This window comes from Caloenas nicobarica, chromosome 27 (genome assembly GCF_036013445.1).
Source record: "Caloenas nicobarica isolate bCalNic1 chromosome 27, bCalNic1.hap1, whole genome shotgun sequence".
In the NCBI taxonomy this organism is placed as follows: Eukaryota; Metazoa; Chordata; class Aves; order Columbiformes; family Columbidae; genus Caloenas; species Caloenas nicobarica.
The window spans coordinates 1,028,903-1,047,321 of NC_088271.1; the positions used below are offsets into that span (position 1 = coordinate 1,028,903).

The 18,419-nt window shown below is 60.6% G+C and overlaps 2 protein-coding genes across 7 annotated transcripts; one reads left to right on the forward strand and one right to left on the reverse strand.

The window, feature by feature from the left end:
• Positions 1-272: 272 nt before the first annotated feature.
• On the forward strand, positions 273-8,906 carry ZNF414 (zinc finger protein 414). Of its 3 annotated transcripts, none has more exons than XM_065652231.1 (9): positions 273-347; positions 4,752-4,885; positions 5,602-5,703; positions 5,776-5,883; positions 6,123-6,228; positions 6,396-6,931; positions 7,300-7,350; positions 8,033-8,194; positions 8,484-8,906. In XM_065652231.1, exons 2-9 carry the CDS (start codon positions 4,816-4,818, stop codon positions 8,558-8,560), a joined length of 1,212 nt encoding a protein of 403 aa, XP_065508303.1. In that variant the 5' UTR covers positions 273-347; positions 4,752-4,815; the 3' UTR covers positions 8,561-8,906. The 3 variants fall into 3 exon arrangements, with proteins under 3 accessions (XP_065508303.1, XP_065508304.1, XP_065508302.1); XM_065652232.1 differs by having other exon boundaries at positions 275-347; positions 4,747-4,885; XM_065652230.1 differs by lacking the exon at positions 273-347 and adding an exon at positions 2,738-3,015.
• Positions 8,907-10,129: 1,223 nt separating this feature from the next.
• LOC135998923 (acidic leucine-rich nuclear phosphoprotein 32 family member B) lies at positions 10,130-17,942 on the reverse strand. Of its 4 annotated transcripts, none has more exons than XR_010607661.1 (8): positions 17,865-17,942; positions 15,447-15,596; positions 14,857-14,979; positions 13,684-13,882; positions 13,261-13,382; positions 12,797-12,851; positions 11,155-11,954; positions 10,130-11,069 (listed from the first exon to the last, which is right to left on the reverse strand). XR_010607661.1 is itself a non-coding variant. In XM_065652235.1 (7 exons), exons 1-7 carry the CDS (start codon positions 17,916-17,918, stop codon positions 11,866-11,868), a joined length of 789 nt encoding a protein of 262 aa, XP_065508307.1. In that variant the 5' UTR covers positions 17,919-17,942; the 3' UTR covers positions 10,130-11,865. The 4 variants fall into 4 exon arrangements, 2 of the variants coding, with proteins under 2 accessions (XP_065508307.1, XP_065508306.1); XR_010607662.1 differs by having other exon boundaries at positions 10,130-10,832; positions 10,919-11,954; XM_065652235.1 differs by having other exon boundaries at positions 10,130-11,954; positions 13,261-13,379.
• Between the last annotated feature and the right edge of the window lie 477 nt (positions 17,943-18,419).

Consider the following 18,419-nt stretch of genomic DNA (forward strand, 5'->3'; position numbering starts at 1 on the left):
GAAGACCCCTGGGATGGTCTGAGGCCCCTGGGATGCTCGGGGGAGCCCGGGATGCTCCGTGGCCCCCGGGATGTTCCGAAGGCCCCCGGGGCGCTGGGATGCAGAGCCTGCCGCTGCCGCTGCCGCTGCCGGGGCGGGGGCGGGTAAAGGGGAGGGGTCGTGCGAAAACACCGGGAAAAACGGCCGGGGGGACCCGGGGCGGGGCCGGACTCCCCTCCCCCGCCCCCCCCTCCCTTCCGCACCGCTTCCTCCTCCCCCGCCGCTCTCGCGACAGCTCCGCGCAGAAGATGGCCCCGCGGCCGCGCTGCCGCTGATGCGCTCCGGGCGGCGCCGGCCCCGCAGCCCCGGTACGTGCGGGACGGGACGGGACGGGACGGGACGGGACGGGGAGGCAGCGCCGGGGGGGACCCCGGCTGGGGGGCACCCGGAGGGGGCACCGAGACGGGGGACACTGGCAGCGGGGCTTTGCAAGGAGCCGGGGCACGCTGCGGGGGGGCTCCGGGCAAAGCCGCCCTGCCCGTGGCGGTGGCACCAGCCGTGGGACTGTTGCCCACGGGGGGCTCCAGGTTACGGGGGCCACTACCCGGGGGGCGACTGGCCATGGGGGGTGCGAGCCGTGGCTGTGTTATTGCTCACAGGGGCTAGTAGCTGTGGGTGTGTTACCCATGGAGGGCTACTAGCCACAGAAACACTAGCCATGGCGATGCTACCCACGCGAGGCTGCTAGCCGTGGGGTTGCTGCCTGCGGGGCTAGTAGCACAGGGACAGCTGGCCACCGGAGCTGGTAGCCCCCAGTCTTTGCAGGCATGTGTGGGAGCACTGGGACCCTTTTTGCCACCCTGAGTATCCTGGGGCTGCACCCACCGCGGTCTTCCCACGGTCTCTCCATCTTCCCGCACACGTGGGAGCCGCTTTGTTGCTGTCAGGGGCTGGGGGGATGCGGCTGCTGGAGCGTGGGGGCTCCCACAGCTCGGCCACCGTGTGAACTTGACCAAGGCCGGGGCTGCCCGGTCAGGGGGCAGTTCTGTCTGGGCTCGAGGAGGATGGTCTGTCCTCCCCAGATGGCTCCTGAAAGGACAGAGGGATTTTTTCCAGCTGAAGAGCTGATGTAGCCCAGCTGGCCATGGGCAGCCAGGTGAAGGTGGGCGCCAGGATGGTGCAGGGACGTGGGGACATGGCAGCATGGCTCTTCCCCATTCGCACGCCACCCTGGTCACCGATGGCTTGGAGCAAGCTGGGGACATGGCAGGGACCCCAGGGCAGCTCTGTGGCGAAGGCAGAAAGAAGAGATGCTTCCCAAGGAACCACCGAAGGGCCTTGGCCGAGCTGTCCCCATGTCCGCCCTGGGGACGTGGCACAGTGGCTGTGCCGGGGCTCAGCGCTCACCCCTTGGGTGCCCACGCTGCCACTGGCAGCAGCTGCACCGACGTTTGGGGTGTCCTTGGAGTGAGGTAAAGGAGAAAAACGAAGCAGCGCAGCTTTGCTCCAGCCCGAGGTGGGATTAGGGCATCCAAGTCACAGTGGATAGCACCAAGCCTGGGGCTGCTGGGTGACAGATGCCCAGAGCATCTTCATCCCCTCTCCAGCTCTTGTAGGGCTCCCTGTGGTGGCTGAAGGTCCCAGGAGAATTTATGACGTGCATTTTAATTTACAATGTGCGTTTTAACCCCATGACCGGTGGCTGGAGCGTGTGCCGAGGTAGGCGGGGGACTCACGGTGCTGCTGTCACAGCCGGTGCGTCCTCCCTCCGCGCCGCTCCCCGGCTGAGCGATCACATGAGCCCCTTGTTCGGAGCCTTTGTCTCTCATCTCCTACGCCAACGAGCTGTGTTTCAGGAAGCCTGTGCAACCTCTGGCTACAGACCACGTGGAGATGCTCGAATAGGATTATTTGTCCCATTTATCCTCCTTGGGTGGGTTTGTAAAAGTCTTACGTGCTTAGCAATACGTATAAAGCCCCCGATTCATTTGAGGGAGATGAGCTGTATTAATTATTAACTGAATCAGCACCGGCGGCTGCTCTGGATGGCCAGTAGCTGCAAGCCCTCCTGTGCACCCCATCACCATCGCCCCCCCAAAAAGGATTTTTCTGGGGTCCCCATTAACTGCAGGGGCTGGAGCGAGGGAGTTGGTGCCAGCAGGTTTTCAGGGAGATTGAACCTGCATCAGGAAAACCCTTCCAAAAGCGACACTGAGTTTGCGGTGGCTCCGGGATTTGGGTTTCCAGGGCAGGGTTTGCACCGGCACTGGGAGACTCACATCTCCGGTGGCCACGTTGGAGACGGTGGCACGTTGGCAGCACCTGGGTTGGAGCATCATGCTCAGGGTTACAGAACAGAGAGTCCTGGAGAATGAAAAGAGTTGGACGCCATCCCATGGGAGGTGAGAAATGACAGCAAAGTGATGCAGGTGCCACCAGCTCCCCAAACACCAGGGCCTGGGCTGAGCATGCGGTGCTGCCCTCATGTCCGCTGCCAGAAACCCCCCTGCCCTGAGCAGCTTTGCTCCGGCGGGATGTTGGTGGGACAGCGAGATGCGCACAGGTGGCAACGAGGTGTCCCCACATCCATCCCGCCTGCCCTCACTGGACCTGCGTGTTAGCACCTGCTCAAGAGGCATTTTCTCAGCTTTTCCAGAGAAAAATCAACTTGAAACACATCTCTAGGGTACCACCTGCAACCGGGAAATGGAGAGCAGCATCAGACAGTGCAGCTGAGAGGAGGGGAAGGAGATTTTGGTACAAGCTGGAAAATCTGAAGGTACTGCTGGGTTTGACCCTGGGGCAGCAGGAGCAGGAGCCGACAGCCCTGCCGCGATGCTACCGAGGAAGAATTCCCTGGTGACTTGAAAAACATTGCTTGTGCTCTTGCTGAGCTCTTGGTGCAGCGGGTGCGACTGTCCCACTCCCTTATGGCCCCATCCCAAGGCCGTCGGAGACCATCGGTCCCCGCAAGACCGTCAGCGGGATGGGGACAGGCGGTGATACTGAGGACTCATCCAGAGTCAGCGTTTCCAGGTGGGGACCTGGGCAGGTTTGCTACAGGACTCACGTTACCAGATGCTCCAGCAGCACTGCAGCCTCCCAGCCTTGGGGACAGCCACCGAAACGTGGTGGTGCCACACAGACCCTGCACAAGGGGCTGAGCAGGAAGGCGCAGCCCTGCCTCGACCCTTTTAATGCTTTTTCTATCAAGAGGGGATTCCTCAGGCTTTTTTTTTCCCAGCAAAAACTGGCCTTTCACCCTCCTGATAAAACAAAGCACCATCGAAGCCGCTGTGAACTTTCCGCACGGTGTTTACCCCGCGCCCCTGGCCGCGCCACTTCGTGCAGACCAAGCAAACCAAAAATAAAAAAAAGCAACACAACCCCCAAACAAAGCCGTAAGCCTGGGGGCAGCTGGAAGAATAATCCTGCATGGATTTCCCCCCCCTCCGCTGATGTATTGACCGCTGGGTTGCAATCCCAGCGCCGCCGGTTGCTGCAGTAACAGCCGCTGAGCCGGGCTGGAGTGGAAAAGCTGGAAAATGCCTCTTGAGCAGATGGTAACGGGCAGGTCCGGCGAGGCCGGGAGGGATGGACGTGGCTGATCCCCAGGGACATTTGTGTTCGGAGTCACCGAGCTCTGGGGGGAAACATTAACCCTGTAACCAGCTACAGATGTGCATGTTGCAGCCACTCCACAGCCCCAGTGCTTATTATTATTATTATCATTATTATCATTATTATTACATGGTGTTTCAAAAAGGTGGACATTGCTATGAATTCAACTATTGTCTCAATGTTGTCCGTACAGCACGCGAAGGGAAGGTTTATAAAAAGGTTACTAAAACTTGGTAACTTGTTAAACCGTTTGTAAATTTTTGTGTAATTGTAACATGTTGCCATCGTGAAATATACGGCTTTGAAATCGGGTCCATCTTTTTGAAACACTCCGTATTCTTGTTGTTGTTGTTGTTGTCATTGTTTTCTTTTTAACTTTGAGGTTAAGAGACTATCGAGAAATCTCCCAGAATAAGGGACTTTTCAGATGCTTTTCCCTAGGATTTGGTATCTGGCTTTTGCACGTCGAAGCCTTGTGCCGAGGCTCCGTGGGGCTGCGCCAGTTGAATTCTGGGGACCGTGTGATGTAGGTTGTGTGGAAGAACCGTCCCCACACATCAGCTGGGGCAGCACAGCCCGATGCTCCTGGGCCTGCAATGGGACCAGCTGCTCCTCTTGGCTGGAAAACCCTTTGAAACTGGGATGGGGGAGCGTCCAATGAGCCCCGTGGCGTGGCTGGGGGCTGGAGCTCCTGCAGTCCCCGTTTCGGTGGCACTGAGACTGCACCGCCTTGGCAGGGATGGGGGTCCTGTGGTTTGGGGGCGGGTTTTGACCGTAGATGCTGTGCTGGACCTTACCCCAAAGCGGGAGTTTGGCGACGTGTGGGGCAGGCTGTGCTGGAGGGCAGCTTGGGGGGGAACCTTTTGGGGGCATCGTGGAGCGCCCCTGGGGCGGGAGAAGAAGGAAGGGATGGCGATGGCTCTGGGGGGGCCACGCACAACGCCCCCGGGGTGAAGTCCTGCTTTTGCAGCATGTTCCTCCCACAGAGATGCTGCAAAGCCCCTGTGAAGCCAGAACCTCCTGCCAGCTTGGCCTGGGGGGTCCCCGAGCAGCAGGGTCGGTCCCACAGGGACGAGACACCGAGGAGGAGGAGGAGGCAGTCACATCGCTCCGTGCCAGCGCTTAACCTCTCGCCCTTGCGCCCAGTGTAGCATCCCTGGGAGAAGACGCCGTCGGCAGGACGAACCTCGCCCCGTGCCCACCAGCGGCCAGGCCATGAAGACGGAGAAGGATGAGGCCGTACCCACCTTCTCCCTGGGGGGTAAATACACCGGAGAGGGTGCAGGTGAGTCCCTTGTGCTACAGGGTGGGGTTGGCAACAGGATTCAGGGCAGGACGGAGCAGGAGAAGCCTTTTGCTCCTTTTGCTGTGTGGTCCCTTTGGCTGAATCCCACCCCAGAGGGGTGGCTGGGAGCACCCTGAGGGTGTGCAGGGTGTGCACGTGGCATCGCCCAGCGTGTTCGTGACCAGCAGGCTTCGCCTTTGTACCGACAGATTTTTCTAGAGCAAAGATGCCCCCGTCTCATTGAGGTGCTGGAGCGAGTTGAGAACAGGGAACGGAGCCGGCGAGGGGCTGGAGCACAAGGGTGACGGGAGCGGCTGAGGGAGCTGGGGGTTCAGCTGGAGAACAGGAGGCTTAGATCGAATATTGGGAACATTTTCTTCCCCCAAGGGCTGTGGGGCATTGGGACAGGCTGCCCAGGGCAGTGCTGGAGTCACCATCCCTGGAGGGGTTGGACAGACGGACATGAGGTTCTCAGGACACGGGGCAGTGCCAGGGTGGGGGAACGGTTGGACTCCATGATCTTGAGGGGCTTTTCCAACCAAAACGGTTCTGTGATTCTCTAACCATCTCCAGCCCCTTCCAAGCCCGATGCCCCCAGCCCCCGGTTGCCTGCACCCCTGTTTGTCAGGGGTGGGGAGGAGGGCAGAGGGGGCCGTGGTTTGGGCCGGGGCTGGGGCTCGGCGCTGCCCGTGCTGCCCACCGGCCTGTCCCCGCAGGTTGCAGCAAAGCGGCTCTGCCCGGCGGCCCGATGCCGGTGGTGGGGAGCAGAGGGACCCCAGCCCAGGACCTGCGGCCCCTGAAGCGCAGACCTGTCCCAGGTGAGCCCAGCCCTGCCCCGCGGAGGTGACAGCAGTGGCGGGGGTGAGGCCAACAGATCTGTCTCCTTCCAGGGAAGCATTACCAGTGCTCGAGCTATGGCTGCAAACTGGCCTTCCCCAGCATGCAGGAGCTGATGGACCACCTGAAGGTCCACTACAGACCCACGCAGTCCCTCGAGGGTAAGACTGGGACACCCTGTGTCCCCCCCAGGTGCCTTTTTTGGCTGGGAGGTGGCAAAGCAGGGCTTGGAGCTCAGGCAGCGCTGGTGGTGCCTGCACCTCCAGGAGATGCTGCACAGCACTGGGCAGGAGTGGGGAGGGCGTGGGAGGTGCTGGAGACCCACTGGTGGGGGTGCCTGGGGGTGCAGTGCGGTGCAGCCGGGCTGGTACTGACTCTCTCACCCCATTTCTTCGCTCAGGCAAAACCTTCCAGTGCCCCACGCTGGGCTGCACGGAGACCTTCCCCAGCATGCAGGACCTCATGGCCCACATGAAGGTGCACTACAAGCCCAACCGCTACTTCAAGTGAGTCCCGCTGGTCCCCGTCCCATCTACATCCCATCTGGGGGCACCCTGCAGCGCCCAAACAGCCCCGAGCACAGGGGATCCCCGCCTTGCAGACTCCTGCAGGGCCGGGGTGGGGGGATGCAAAGGTGAACGCTGATGCTGATGCTGCTTCCCCGGCCCCCCAGGTGTGAGAACTGCCTGCTGCGCTTCCGGACACACCGCTCCCTCTTCAAGCACTTGCACGTCTGCTCCGACAGCGCCAGCAGCCCCGCGCCCCCCAACAAAGCCGACAAGCCCATCCCGCCTGCTACCTCTGCCCCGGAGAAGGAGCCCCCGGCCAAGCCCCCCGAGGCGCTGCCCAAACTCCTGAGCGTTATCCGGCCCCCGGAGAAAGAAGCCATCCTCCCCAGCGTGGACACTGCCCCAGCCGCCCCCGCCGCGCTCCCCACCAGCCTCCCCGAGCTGCCCGGCTCGCTGGAGGCCATGCCGCTGGTCTCGCCGGCCCCCCACCCCTTCCCGCTGCTGGAGCCCAGCCTTTTCGGGCCGTCGTCCTTGACTCGGTTCTCGGGGCCGCCCCCTTCCTCGGTGCCGGGGCCGTTCCTGTCCTACGTGCACCCTTCGCCCTACAGCTTGCCCCAGCCCCTGGCGCAGCATCGCCTGCGGCCCTACGTGCCGGGCCACGGCCCCCCCGTCTCCAACGCCGTCTGGAAGAAAAGCCAAGGTGAGCGCGCGGGGCCGTTCGGGAAAAACCTTCTTCTCATCCCGCCTTGACCAGCAGCTCCCAGAGGAGGACCCGCCGTTGGCCAGATGAGGATTCCCCCTCCGGCTGTCCCGGCGCCCCCCCCAGCCCCATCCCACCTCCACCCCTGCTCCATCCCCCCCGCAGGGATGCTCGATTGGAGAAAGCACCAGCAACCACCAAAAAAAAAAAGCAAGCCTCCAAATTTTCCCAGCCCTGCTGCTCCCCGGCGTGCTGGGGGTGCGAGGCGGGGGGGCCAGGCTTGGCCCGCCCCCCACACCTGTGTCCCCCCCCCGACCCCAGGGAGGGGAAGACCTAATGCTTGTCTTGCCCCTCGATTCCCTCCGCAGGTGTGAGTGTCAGCCCACTCCTCCCATGCTTTGGCTCAGGAGTGACCGCAGGTTAGTTTGGCACCTACTGGTTGGGGGCTGCTTTCTGTCACTTTGGGGGGGCGGTGGGCAGCGGGGGGGGCTGCAGGGGCTGGGAGAGGCCCCACGGGGCTGCGATGCTCCCCGGAGAGCAGAGGGGGAGGGCAGGCTCCCTCATTTTCGGGAGCTGCGGAGAGGGGATGCTGCCCAGGTAGGGTTGGAGATGGGGGGGTCAGCAGCTGCACCCCCCGGGAAACACCGAGCTGGTTCCTCCGGCGCCCATGGGCAGAAGTAGCAGGAGAAGGGGCTGCGGCAGCTGCTTGGGCTTGAGCCCCCCCAGCTCACCCCAGCCCTGCAGCTGGAAACTTCGCTCCATGGGGTGCGGAGAGACGACGGGCAAAGGGAGGTTGGGGCCGGGGGGCACAGCCTTGCTCTCTGCTGCCACATTTGGGGTTTCCTCTGTGGGGAAGGGACCCCTGTGCATGTGGGGCTCGGAGCAGGGGGGGCTCCTGCCCCCGTAGCACTGTCTGATCCGAGCCCCACAGCACCCAGCACGATGCTGCCGGCACCTGGGGCCGCCCGCCCCGCACCCTGCGCGGCTCCTTCACGCAGCTCCCGCCAGCGCGGGGGCTCCCGGCACAGCCCCCCCAAAATACCGGCCATGCCCGGGGCCGGCGGGCGAGCGCTGTGCTTCCCTCCTCGCCCATCCTTGCAGGACACTCGTCCAACAGCCGCATCGTGTGGGAGCACACGCGGGGCCGCTACACCTGCATGCAGTGCCCCTACTCCACGGCCTCGCGCGAGGAGATGACGCTGCACATCGAGGACCACCGCAAGAACCCCCCCCCGCCGCCCGCGCGCATGGACGCAGGGATGGGTACGGCCCTGGGCGGGGAACGGGAGGGACCCCAAATGCTGGGATGCTCGTGGGGAAGGGGCTCAAGCTGCCTCACGTGGATAACGTGGATCCTGCTCCTGCTGCCCTGGAGTGGGGTGACCGGCCATGGGGGTGGGCAGTGGGGTCTGGCTTTCCAGCCCACAGCAATGTCCCAGGAAGGTGTCTGCGTGTCCCCACACTGGGTTCGAGCCCCCGAGCAGCCTCGGGGGGAGCTGGGGTGTGAGGGGCTCGGCTGTGGTGCTGACAGCTCTCTTCCCTTTCCCTGCAGATTTCAGGGTGGGCATCACCTCCTTCCACGCCAAGCTGCCGCCGGAGATGGAGAACTCCCTGTACTCCCAGCTCTGATGGCCCCAGCGCCCACGGGACTGGTCCTGCGCCTCCCAAACCCCCGCAGCCGGGCAGGGGACACCGCACAGCCCCGTGTCCCCGCCCTGGGACAGGGACCCACCTTCCTGGGTACCGGGAGCATCCCCCAGCACTGAGTGGCAGGGAGGGGGCTGTTGGTTGGGTTTTTTTTTGAATTTCTACCTTCCCTTTTGGTTTTGGAAACTCGAAGCCCCCAGACTCCTGTGTCTCCCGCCCCTAAAGGTTTAGTTGCTTCAGCTCCAGGGGCTCTTGGGGGGAGCCTAGTAGGTTGCGCAGGAGTTAGTGGACTTGTGTGGAATAAGGTCTTAAAATAAAAAATGGGAATTGTACAGGAGCGGCGGGCGCGAGAGCCTCTGTCCGTCCCCACGGCGGCTGCGGCGAGGGTGAGCGGTGCTGCCCCTAAGGCTCCCCCCATCCAAAGGAGGGGCAGATGGGCTCGGGGTGGGGGGGTGTCCCCCGCGCTGGGGGCTGGTCCTGCCCTGGGTGGGGAAGGGTGAGGAGGAGGGGTTCTCCCTGCCCCCCCAGCCCCTAGCAACCCATCCCAAACCATGTGGGTCCTGCTTCACGCACAGGTGCCAGCCCCATCCCGGCAAGGGGAAAAGTTTGTTCCAAAGTGGATTTTGCGCAGGCACAATGCCGCACCCCAGCGCCCGCGCTGCCGCTGGCCGGGCACCAGCTGCTCCCAGAGCAAGGGACGGGAGCGCTGGCACCCGCTGCTCCGCACCCCGGCTCGGGTGCTGCCCCCAGCCCCGGGCGTGCGCACAAACCTCGGGGGGCTGCCCCACCGCCGCTGGCTCAGCCCTGGCTCTTGCCCCTGGAACTTCCCCTTCCCAGACTCATTCACCCCAAAACATGGGTCCCGGGGAGGGGGTACCCACCGAGCAGAGCCCCGGCACCCACGGCTCGGCCCTGGCGTGGCGGCTCAGGACAGGGACTGTGCCCTGGGGCGGGGGGAGTCACCAGAGGCAGCACCGGGACAGTGAGGATGGACAGAGAGAGCCAGATGGACAGACAGACAGCGCTGCTGCCTCAATGCACGGGAGCGAGCGGGGGGCTCCCTTCTGCGGCCGGCAGGGTGGGAGCGGGGCAGCCGGGCTGTATGTGAAATGGGGGGAGCGCTGGGAGGGCGGCACGGGCAGCACCGGGGTGCAGCAGACCCCGGAGCAGCAGTGGGGAGCAAAGCTGCTCTGCATCCCCGCACTGGCCCCGCAGGGCCTGGGGATACGGCCCCCCCCAGCCAACAGCCGTGCCGAAGTGAGAAGCCTGAACTGAAGCCCCCGGCTCCTGAGTCCTGATGGAGCAGCAACTCATTCCGGAGCCTGAGCACCATCCTGCACTGGGGTTCCCTCTCCCCACTTTGTGTCTGTACCCCAAACACCCACCTTCCTCCTTCTCCCACCCCAAAACCCAGCAGTGAGGGCACAGGACAGACCCTCCACCCCTCCTAGAAAAGACTCGGGAAAAACTGGCCAAAATTTCCACGCAGTGCTCCCAGCTGCAGCTCAGACACCCCCAAAGCAGAGGCAGCCAAGACGACGTTCATCGCAATGGATTTTTAGAAACTGAAGCCTTTTATTAAAAGTTTTATCCAAATTCTGTAACAAAAGATACAAAAGGGCTGGAGATCCTTATTTCTGGGACTAGTCTGACCAATCAAAACCTGACAGTTACTAGGCTAATATAAAATCCATACAATCTGCTAAAAATGCAGGGAAAAATTAGAAGTAACTGCTGCTCTGAAATTTCTTTTAAAAATTCCTTTTAACATTTATAAGTTACTCAGTTTGCATTTTACAGGACTAGTTCTTCTCCGAATGGTTACAGCTACTGTACAACGCAAGAGACAACAGCAAGAACAGAAACAAAAGCAACAGAAACTCGGATGTGCCGCAACACACACCCGTCCCCTGCGGGAACCGCGCGTCACCCCCAGCGCCGGGTACCCACAGACACGGGGAGCGCCACAAAGCGCCCGTGGGCACCGCAGCAGCAGGAGAACAGCGGTTACCCCCCCAGCACCCAGCAGGTGCCATCCCTTGGGTGCCGCGGGGCCAATTCTCCCCCAAAACCAAGGGCTGTGCCGGCTGAACCCCTCCACGTAGAGGAAGGGCTGGCGAGGGATCGAAAACCCACCTGGCTGAATCCCCCCCTTGTCCCCCTTCCAGCCACCGCAGGGACACGGGGGACACGTCCTCCACGGCACCTTCTTCGCGTAAGCCCGAGCGGGTGAGAGCTGCGATTGCTCTTCGTGCTGAAAAGAGGAGGAGGAGGATGCGGACACCGCGGCGGCGCCGAGGAGACTGTCCGGAGCTGGGCAGAAGGACCCTGAGAACATACAGGCTAACACGGACTCCCGGGGAACGCCGAGTTAGGTGCATCACAGTGATACTGGTTGAAGGTGTTTCTGTACAGTGCGGAACGGAGGTCGACAGAAGCGCAGTATCCCTCAACTTGCCCTTTCCTATCTCTTCCGAAAGGCGAGAGGCTGCTGCGGGGGGACGAGAAGCCTCGTCACAGCAGCTCACAGCCGCAAAGAAAAAAAAGAAAAGAAAAAAAAAAAAAATCAGACTTACTTGGACATCCAAGTGAAAGTTATTAGGCGGCCACCGGGAAAAATATTCCAGTTTATGAAAAAAAAAAAAAAAAATAGGAAAGCAAGTGTAGGGCTACTGCAAGGTGCATCGTCAGAGGTACCAGGTCATGCAAGCAGCCAACCCCCCCTCAAGCCCCCGGGCACCCACATTCCCCAGCGCTAAAGTATCTTCAAGCATCTCCAGAGATCACATCACCGTTATTTCTGATCAAAGAGACCTCAGCGATCGTTCGCTTTGAGTCCATTTGGATGAATCAGGTTTGTACCCACTGCTCAAGACGGCTCAAGCGTCTTCAGAAAAGCTGCTCTGAGGGCGCGTGGATACCGAACGCCTTCGTTGCTGTCAGCTGGAGCTCTGGGTCCAGTGTGGCAAGGCTGATTTCAGACACAAAAGATACCCTAGGAGGAAACTTTTTTTTTTTTTTTTTTTTTTTTTTTTTGCAAACTGCTGCACAAACCACAGAACGGAGAAAGCCTTTGGTCATGAGATACTTGTGAGAAAGTGAGCCTTGTATGGAAGATTCCCCTGAATGCCTACAGTATTCTACATCTTAAAAAAATATATTGTGGATGCTGCAGCCATACAAAGGGGGGAGGAGCGGGAGACGGGGATTTACAGTCTCACATAGACACAACGGGGAGGTTAAGACAAGCACAGTCATAGTCTGTAAAACTGATTGGCTCGCTCGGATCAGTCATCCTCATCGTCCTCTTCGTCTTCTGGATCTTCCTCTCCTTCATCCTCTAGATTTCGTTTTCTCTTTTCCCCTCGCGGAAGGTCTGCAAAAAGAGGTGAAGCGTGAAGCTCTGCTCGGTCTTGCGGAACAGCATCTGAACTGTGGCTCCGAGCCGCGCCAGCCGCGGCTTTGCTGGTGAACAAACACAGACTAGACCGGCACCATCACGGAGCGGAGATCACCCTGCCCAGCTCCTCCTGGCACCCAGAAAAGCCTGGACTAGCACGAGACGTTAACTATTTTCTATGACCTCCAAGTTCCCTACATTTCAGCAGCTGCTTGAAAATGCTTGTTGGGTTTTTTTTGTCGTCTTTGTCGAGCACCCCCAAAAATGTAGCACCTGCAGAATTTAGTTATTTCTGACCAAGGTCATTCAAGATCATCTGAAGTCACGTCAGCCACTCTGTTGTGTCAAGGCTCGTTCAGGTGTTTGTGGTTTGTCACAACCAGGAGTCTGGACCCAGGTCTGCCCTCCTCTCCAGAGCCGAGACCGGAACGTGTCCCTCCAAGAGCATCTCCTCACGCACACGCTAACCCGAGCTTCCGAGACAGAAGCACGGACTATCGCTTCAAGCTACCTACAACTGGCTTTCTAGGCAATTTCTCTCTTTAATATTTGGCAGATTTACCCAGCTCGATTGGTATTAGCAGGCATTGAAGCCTGTTTCTCCATCACCACTGTGTGACCCCTTGGTTTATAACCACTATTCAACAGTCAGGCATAAGCACCAGCTTGAGCAGTGCCCGTGAACAGACGCTGCACTTTTTATCGAGGAAAAACGGCAGGCAACAGCAGCACACCGAGCTTGGAAAGCTCTACAAAACCAGCAAGCGCGTGAGACTGTTGAGGCAGCTTTACAAGCACTTTGTTAAGATTTGACTCACCATCATCAGCTTCATCTTCTTCATCATCTTCACCGTCTTCCTCCTCATCTTCCTCCTGGAGTCAAAAGAAGGCACTTTGTTGCAAGAACCACAATCCCAAGGTGTCATTTCACAGCAGTGCAGCTTTATCACTTGAAGCCACGGGAAGTACCGGGCCAAGCAATAAACAGGTCATAGACTCACAGAATCATTTTGGTTGGAAGAGACTCTCAAGATCATCAACTCCAACCGATACCCCACCCCTGGCACTAACCAATGTCCCTGAGAACCGCATCTACACGTCTTTGGAACATCTGCAGGGATGGTGATTGTGGACCACAAGTCAAAAGGTGTACGGGAAAAGGCAGAACACACAGTGACACTCCGCAGATCTGCCCCCAAAGAGTCAGATGGGTCACCAGATGAAGGGACGAAGGCGCTACCGTACACAGCAACATGGTGCTGATTTGTACCGAAAGCCTCACCTCATCATCTACTCCGTCCTCCTCCTCTTCACCTTCCAGATCATCATCTTCATCTTCTTCATCATCAATGACTTCTTCATCCAAATCATCTTCCTCATCATCATCCTCCTCTTCCTCACCTTCTAGCAGAAGAAGAGGGAGGTAAGTGTGACAGTTCCCAGACATGACATTCCCGCTTCCAAAGCCAGCGCGAGGTGAGCAGCGGGCAGGAACCGCACAGAACGCGTGTGCACAAGAAGTGCCAAAACAAGCCCCGTGCACTTGCAGCACGTCTCATTTCTTACGCAGGCTGCCAAGGGAGGGAGCGGGGTTACCCAGGCAGCCCCTGCTTCACTGGCAAGTTATAATCCCCCTCTATTTAAAAACAGAAGGGGAAAAAGGGTTGTTCCCCAGCAAGAAAAATCAAGAGGAGAAAATCCTCACCTTCCCCGTTCTCATACTCATCTTCCAGTCCATCCCCATCTGCTTCAGGGTCTGAGTCAGGGGCTTCCTGGTCATCAGCATCAAACCCGTCCAGGTAGGTGAGCTGGGGCAGGAGGGTGAACACGCTCTCCCGGTAGTTGATGAGCATCGTCACCTCACAGTTGAAGAGGTCCAGACTATGCAAGTTTGGCAACTTTTTCTGCAAAGATCAATTTGTTAGATTATTTACAAGTTGACACGGTTTGAAGATCAGGCAGCCATCAGAGAACAGCTGGCTTGCTACCCAGATCTAGTACAGAAGTGTCTTTGCATGCATTATTTGTTCCTCAGACCGAGAGAAGTTATTGCTCTTGCTAACTGTAACCCAAGATTGCTTTCCAGCTCCTCTGTCCTAGTTTCCCCTCCTTGGAGTCAGCTCCCTGTGTAACCGTTTGCAGATCTTACTCCCTTCGCAACGGGGTGGGCGACAAGCACGGAAAGCCCAGCTCCCCGAGCAGCACTCATCCTGCCCAGAACGTCAGGCAGAATACTCCAGAGCACAAAATGGGGAGACCGAAGCAGAGTGCCTGCAGACTGCGGCTCCTGGTCAGGCCATCGCCCCGCGCACCTCAAGAGAAGGAGGAATAAAACGTTTCAAGCTCTTTCTGGAGGAGACGGAGGGACCAAAGGCAACAGATAATGAGGCAAACGCCCCAGAGTCAGAATCGCAAGGCACGAGCCTCCCTTGGGGCAGCTCGGATGCCTCGGGAACCCCCTGCAACGCATGCTGTGACAGCACCCGGGGCGAGAGCGTCCCGGCGCCTTCGGTCTGACGTGACGGACACCCTCACTGGTGTCCAAGCAACTCAGCTCCATGACACCCCAGGTGCCACCTACCTCCAACTGCATCCGACCCATTAACGGTCCTTTCTCAGATGGACACTGAGCACTGCATCCACAGTTTTACTCATCCAGCCCAATTTCACGCTTCTTTTAGCAACTGGCTGCTGGTTTTCCAGACAGAGGAGCCATTAACTATTAGCCCAGCCTCAAATTGGACCCACTCATCTGTTCCCATCAGAACCACGAAGTGCTGTTGGAACAGTTACCAAGACGTTGGACTTGTGCTGCACAGACACACTCCCCAAAGGAAACAACGTCCTCCCGCAGGTTCCAGCACGGCCTCCCACTCACCAAGGGCTCCAGGGTATTGATGTCTTTGATCTTGTTGCCGCTTAGATTCAAGTGTGTCAGATTAGGAGTTCTCTCTGCTAGAACTTCAAGGCCACCAGAAATCCTGTTATCGCTCAGCTCCAGCTGCCAGGAGGGAATGTCAAACGGTCACAAAGTGTCTCGGCTTGCGACATGGGGAATAAAATGGCTCTGAGAATCGGACTACAGTGGGCGACCAAGGGCCAGACCCTGTTCGTTAGACCACAACAGAGAGCAGCAGTTCAAGTTTTCACTTGAAACCCCTTTTCACAGCACTCCCAGCCATTTCCACACTGCAGGACACAGGGGCACGTGCTCTAAAATCCAAACTATTTATGATGGTACTGAAGCTTCTGACAGCAGCGCAACAGCAAGAGAGAGAAAGGATGCTAAACATATAACAAGCTCTAAAGCATTTTGTTGCATACTGAAAAACCACCTCTCACTTGCTCAGGTTGTAAGCTGCAGAGGAACAAGCAAAATTTGCCTTTTTCTGGCAAATGCAGGGAAAATAATTGTCAGCGGGAAGGGGCAGCAGAAGTGCTGGAGATGGGACCACAGGTCTGACTCACCTTCCGGAGTTTGTTAAGTTTGGGGAGGTTGGAGACTGACAGCAAGTTGATGTTGATCATGCTGAGGAACTCCAGGTTCTCGAAATCCGAAGAAAGCCCAACGATCTTCCCATCGTCCGAGCGGCAGTTATCAAGAACCAGCTCCTTCACCTGCCGACAGAGACACCCCGCAGCTGTCACCGCACCGGCCGCAGTGACGCTCCAAAGCAGACGGTGGGTCTGCAGGTCCCCTTCACATTAAGGGACACGCAAGATCTCAAAGCCAAATAACTTTTGTGAGGGCACAAGGTGTGAATCGTGGTGGTTTGGACTCTCCCCTTGAAGCACGAGCCGTGCACCACCCCAAACCCCGCAGCACCAGCCCAGGTTCACCTTCTCCACTAAGAAGCACTAAGTGGTTGAACCACGAGGCCGCAGCAAAACATTTCACGCACAAGGGCATCAAGAAGCCTTCGGAGAGTCACGCTTCAGGTTTCGCTAAGAGGCCAAACAAGGTCATTTGGTTTTGTGCCCTTCAACTTTCTCCCCCACGCCACCGGGGTGCTGGAAAACCTGTACCCAGAGCATTTGTTTCCCTGTGACAGTCCCCACGCAGAGGTGACACATCTGCCTGGGCAGCTCTCTGAGCAGATGAGCTCAGCCTCAGGCTCCCAGGGCAGGACCACCGATGGCATCTCATGTTTTTGCCCAGCACAGATGACACACACCGAAGCCATCGCTGCTGGGTAATTCAGCACAAAAAAAAAAAAAATCAACCCCCTCTGGCATCAGGACCACGAAGCACCAGCACAGAACTGCTACCCCCAAAACACCCGGAGGGTGAACATACCTGGCACCCCCTTCTCCCCCAAAGCGCAGGTGAGAGCTCAAGCCCCAGCTCTCACAGGCCACTGCCAAAACTTGCTTTGAGCCCACACATTCTTCAGAGCAAGATGCAAAAATTCAGCCTTGGCCGGAAGGCTGGAGATGCTCTCCAAACTCCTCCTTCGCAGTGTTCCCGTTTCACCCCTCTTGCTCGGATCAGCCAGCTATTAGAGGGCTGTTTTAAACGCGCTTTGCCTTAGTGGCAGCAGAGTTGCGGGGCTCCGGTGCCACCTCGGCAGCACAGGCTCCGAATTTATTAACGCTTCAAACCCCAGAAGCGGCCTCGCTGGTCGGGGCTTCGAGCTGCGCAGCAAACGGGCTCAGCCCAGAGTTTCGTAGCTGAGCTCAGCTTGCTCCCGACGCCCCAGATGAGCCTCCGACTGCACCGAGACCGTCCCCACGGCGGGTGTGAAGGTGGCCAAAGCCACCATTTTGTTGGTGCGGGCACAGCGGCCAGCCCGAGCGCCACCGGGTTATGGGCCAACCTGGCTGAGCGCGGCTCTAGCCCGGCGCAGAGCCCGGCGCAGAGCCCGGCCCACAGCCGGGCCGGCCGCTCCGCAGCAGCCCCGGCTCGCTGCCCGGGCACGGGGCTCTGACCCCCGGCACATTCCCGGCGCCAACCCAGGTCAGACCCGCAGCCTCGGAGAGACGCTGCGACTCCTCCGATCGTCCTCCTCCCGCAAACCCCTTCGCCAGCCACAAATCTCTAGCGAAAGCTCCGCTTGCAAGCTGTGTTTCCAGGATGTTAGGCTGCCCGCGGCCGCACGCTGCTGCGACACGGCAACTCGTCCCCACGCCGAGTGACAGCCCCCGGCTGTCCCGCTGCCGGCCGGGCCCCGAGAAGGGGCAGCCGCCTTTCCGCGGCCCCGCCGGGAGGTGCGCGGCCCCGGGCCCGGCCCGCGGCGGCCAGCCCAGGGGAGCGGGCGGCCCCGCTGCCCCCGCCGGGAGCCGCCAAGCGGAGGCGGCTGAGCCCGGGCGGCGGGAGCGGCGGCTCCGGCTCTTCGTGCCCGCGGCCCCGCACCCAGGCCCGCCCCCCCGGGGGGCCCCGCTCGGGCCTCGCACCGGGACAGGCGGCGCTGAGGCGGCGGCCGAGCTCTGACAGCGCGGCCCCCGGGGCAGGGGGGGGGGGGAGCCCCGACGGGGCGGGCCGGGGCAGGCCCGGGCGGCCGCTAACATGGCCGAGCCGCCATGGCTGCGCGGGGCCGCACCGGCCTGGCTGTGAGGCCGCGGCGGGAGCCAGCGCAGCCCGGCCCGGCCCGGCCCGGCCGCCCCCCAACGCCCCCGCCGCGGGCCGGGCCGGAACGGGACCCGCCGCCGCCGCCGCCGCCGCCGCCGCCGCCGCCGCCCCGGGCCGCGCACGTGCGCGCCGCCATGCTGGGGGGGGAGCGTCCCGCCGCGCGCTCCGCACCCCCCGCTCCCCGCTCATCCCCCGCTCTCGCCGTGCGGGACCGTCCGGACCGGGCTCCCCGTTCCCGGCCCCCCGCCGCCCCCGCGGCACGTGCGGCCCCGCTTTCCCCCCCCCACCCCCGCCACGCGCCCCACGGCCCCGGGCACCTCGCTCGGCTTCTTGTTGCGCAGCTCCAGCGTCAACCGCTTCTTCATCTCCATGGTCGCGCCGCCCCGAGCCCCGAGCTCCCCGCGCCGCCCCGAGCCCGCGCCCCGCGCCCCGCGCCGCTCCCGCCGCCCCGCCCCGCGCCGCCGCCCGCCCCGCGAAGGCGCCAACGGCAACAAAGGGCCGCGCGCAGCGCCCCCTGCCGGCCCCGCCCCTGCGCCAGCGCGGGGCCCGTGCGGCCGGGAAGGCAATGGCACCTGGGGGGGTCACAAGGGGGGCGGTCAGTGGGTCAGAGAGGTTCTCCTGCCCCTCTGCTCTGCCCCGCGGAGGCCGCATCTGGAATATTGTGTCCAGTGCTGGGCCCCTCAGGTCAAGGACAGGGAACTGCTGGAGAGAGCCCAGCGCAGCCACCAAGATGCTGCAGGGAGTGGAGCATCTCCCGGGTGAGGAAAGGCTGAGGGAGCTGGGGCTCTGAGCTGGAGAAGAGGAGACTGAGGGCTGACTCATTCATGGTTATAAACACGTAAAGGGGGAGTGTCAGGAGGATGGAGCCAGGC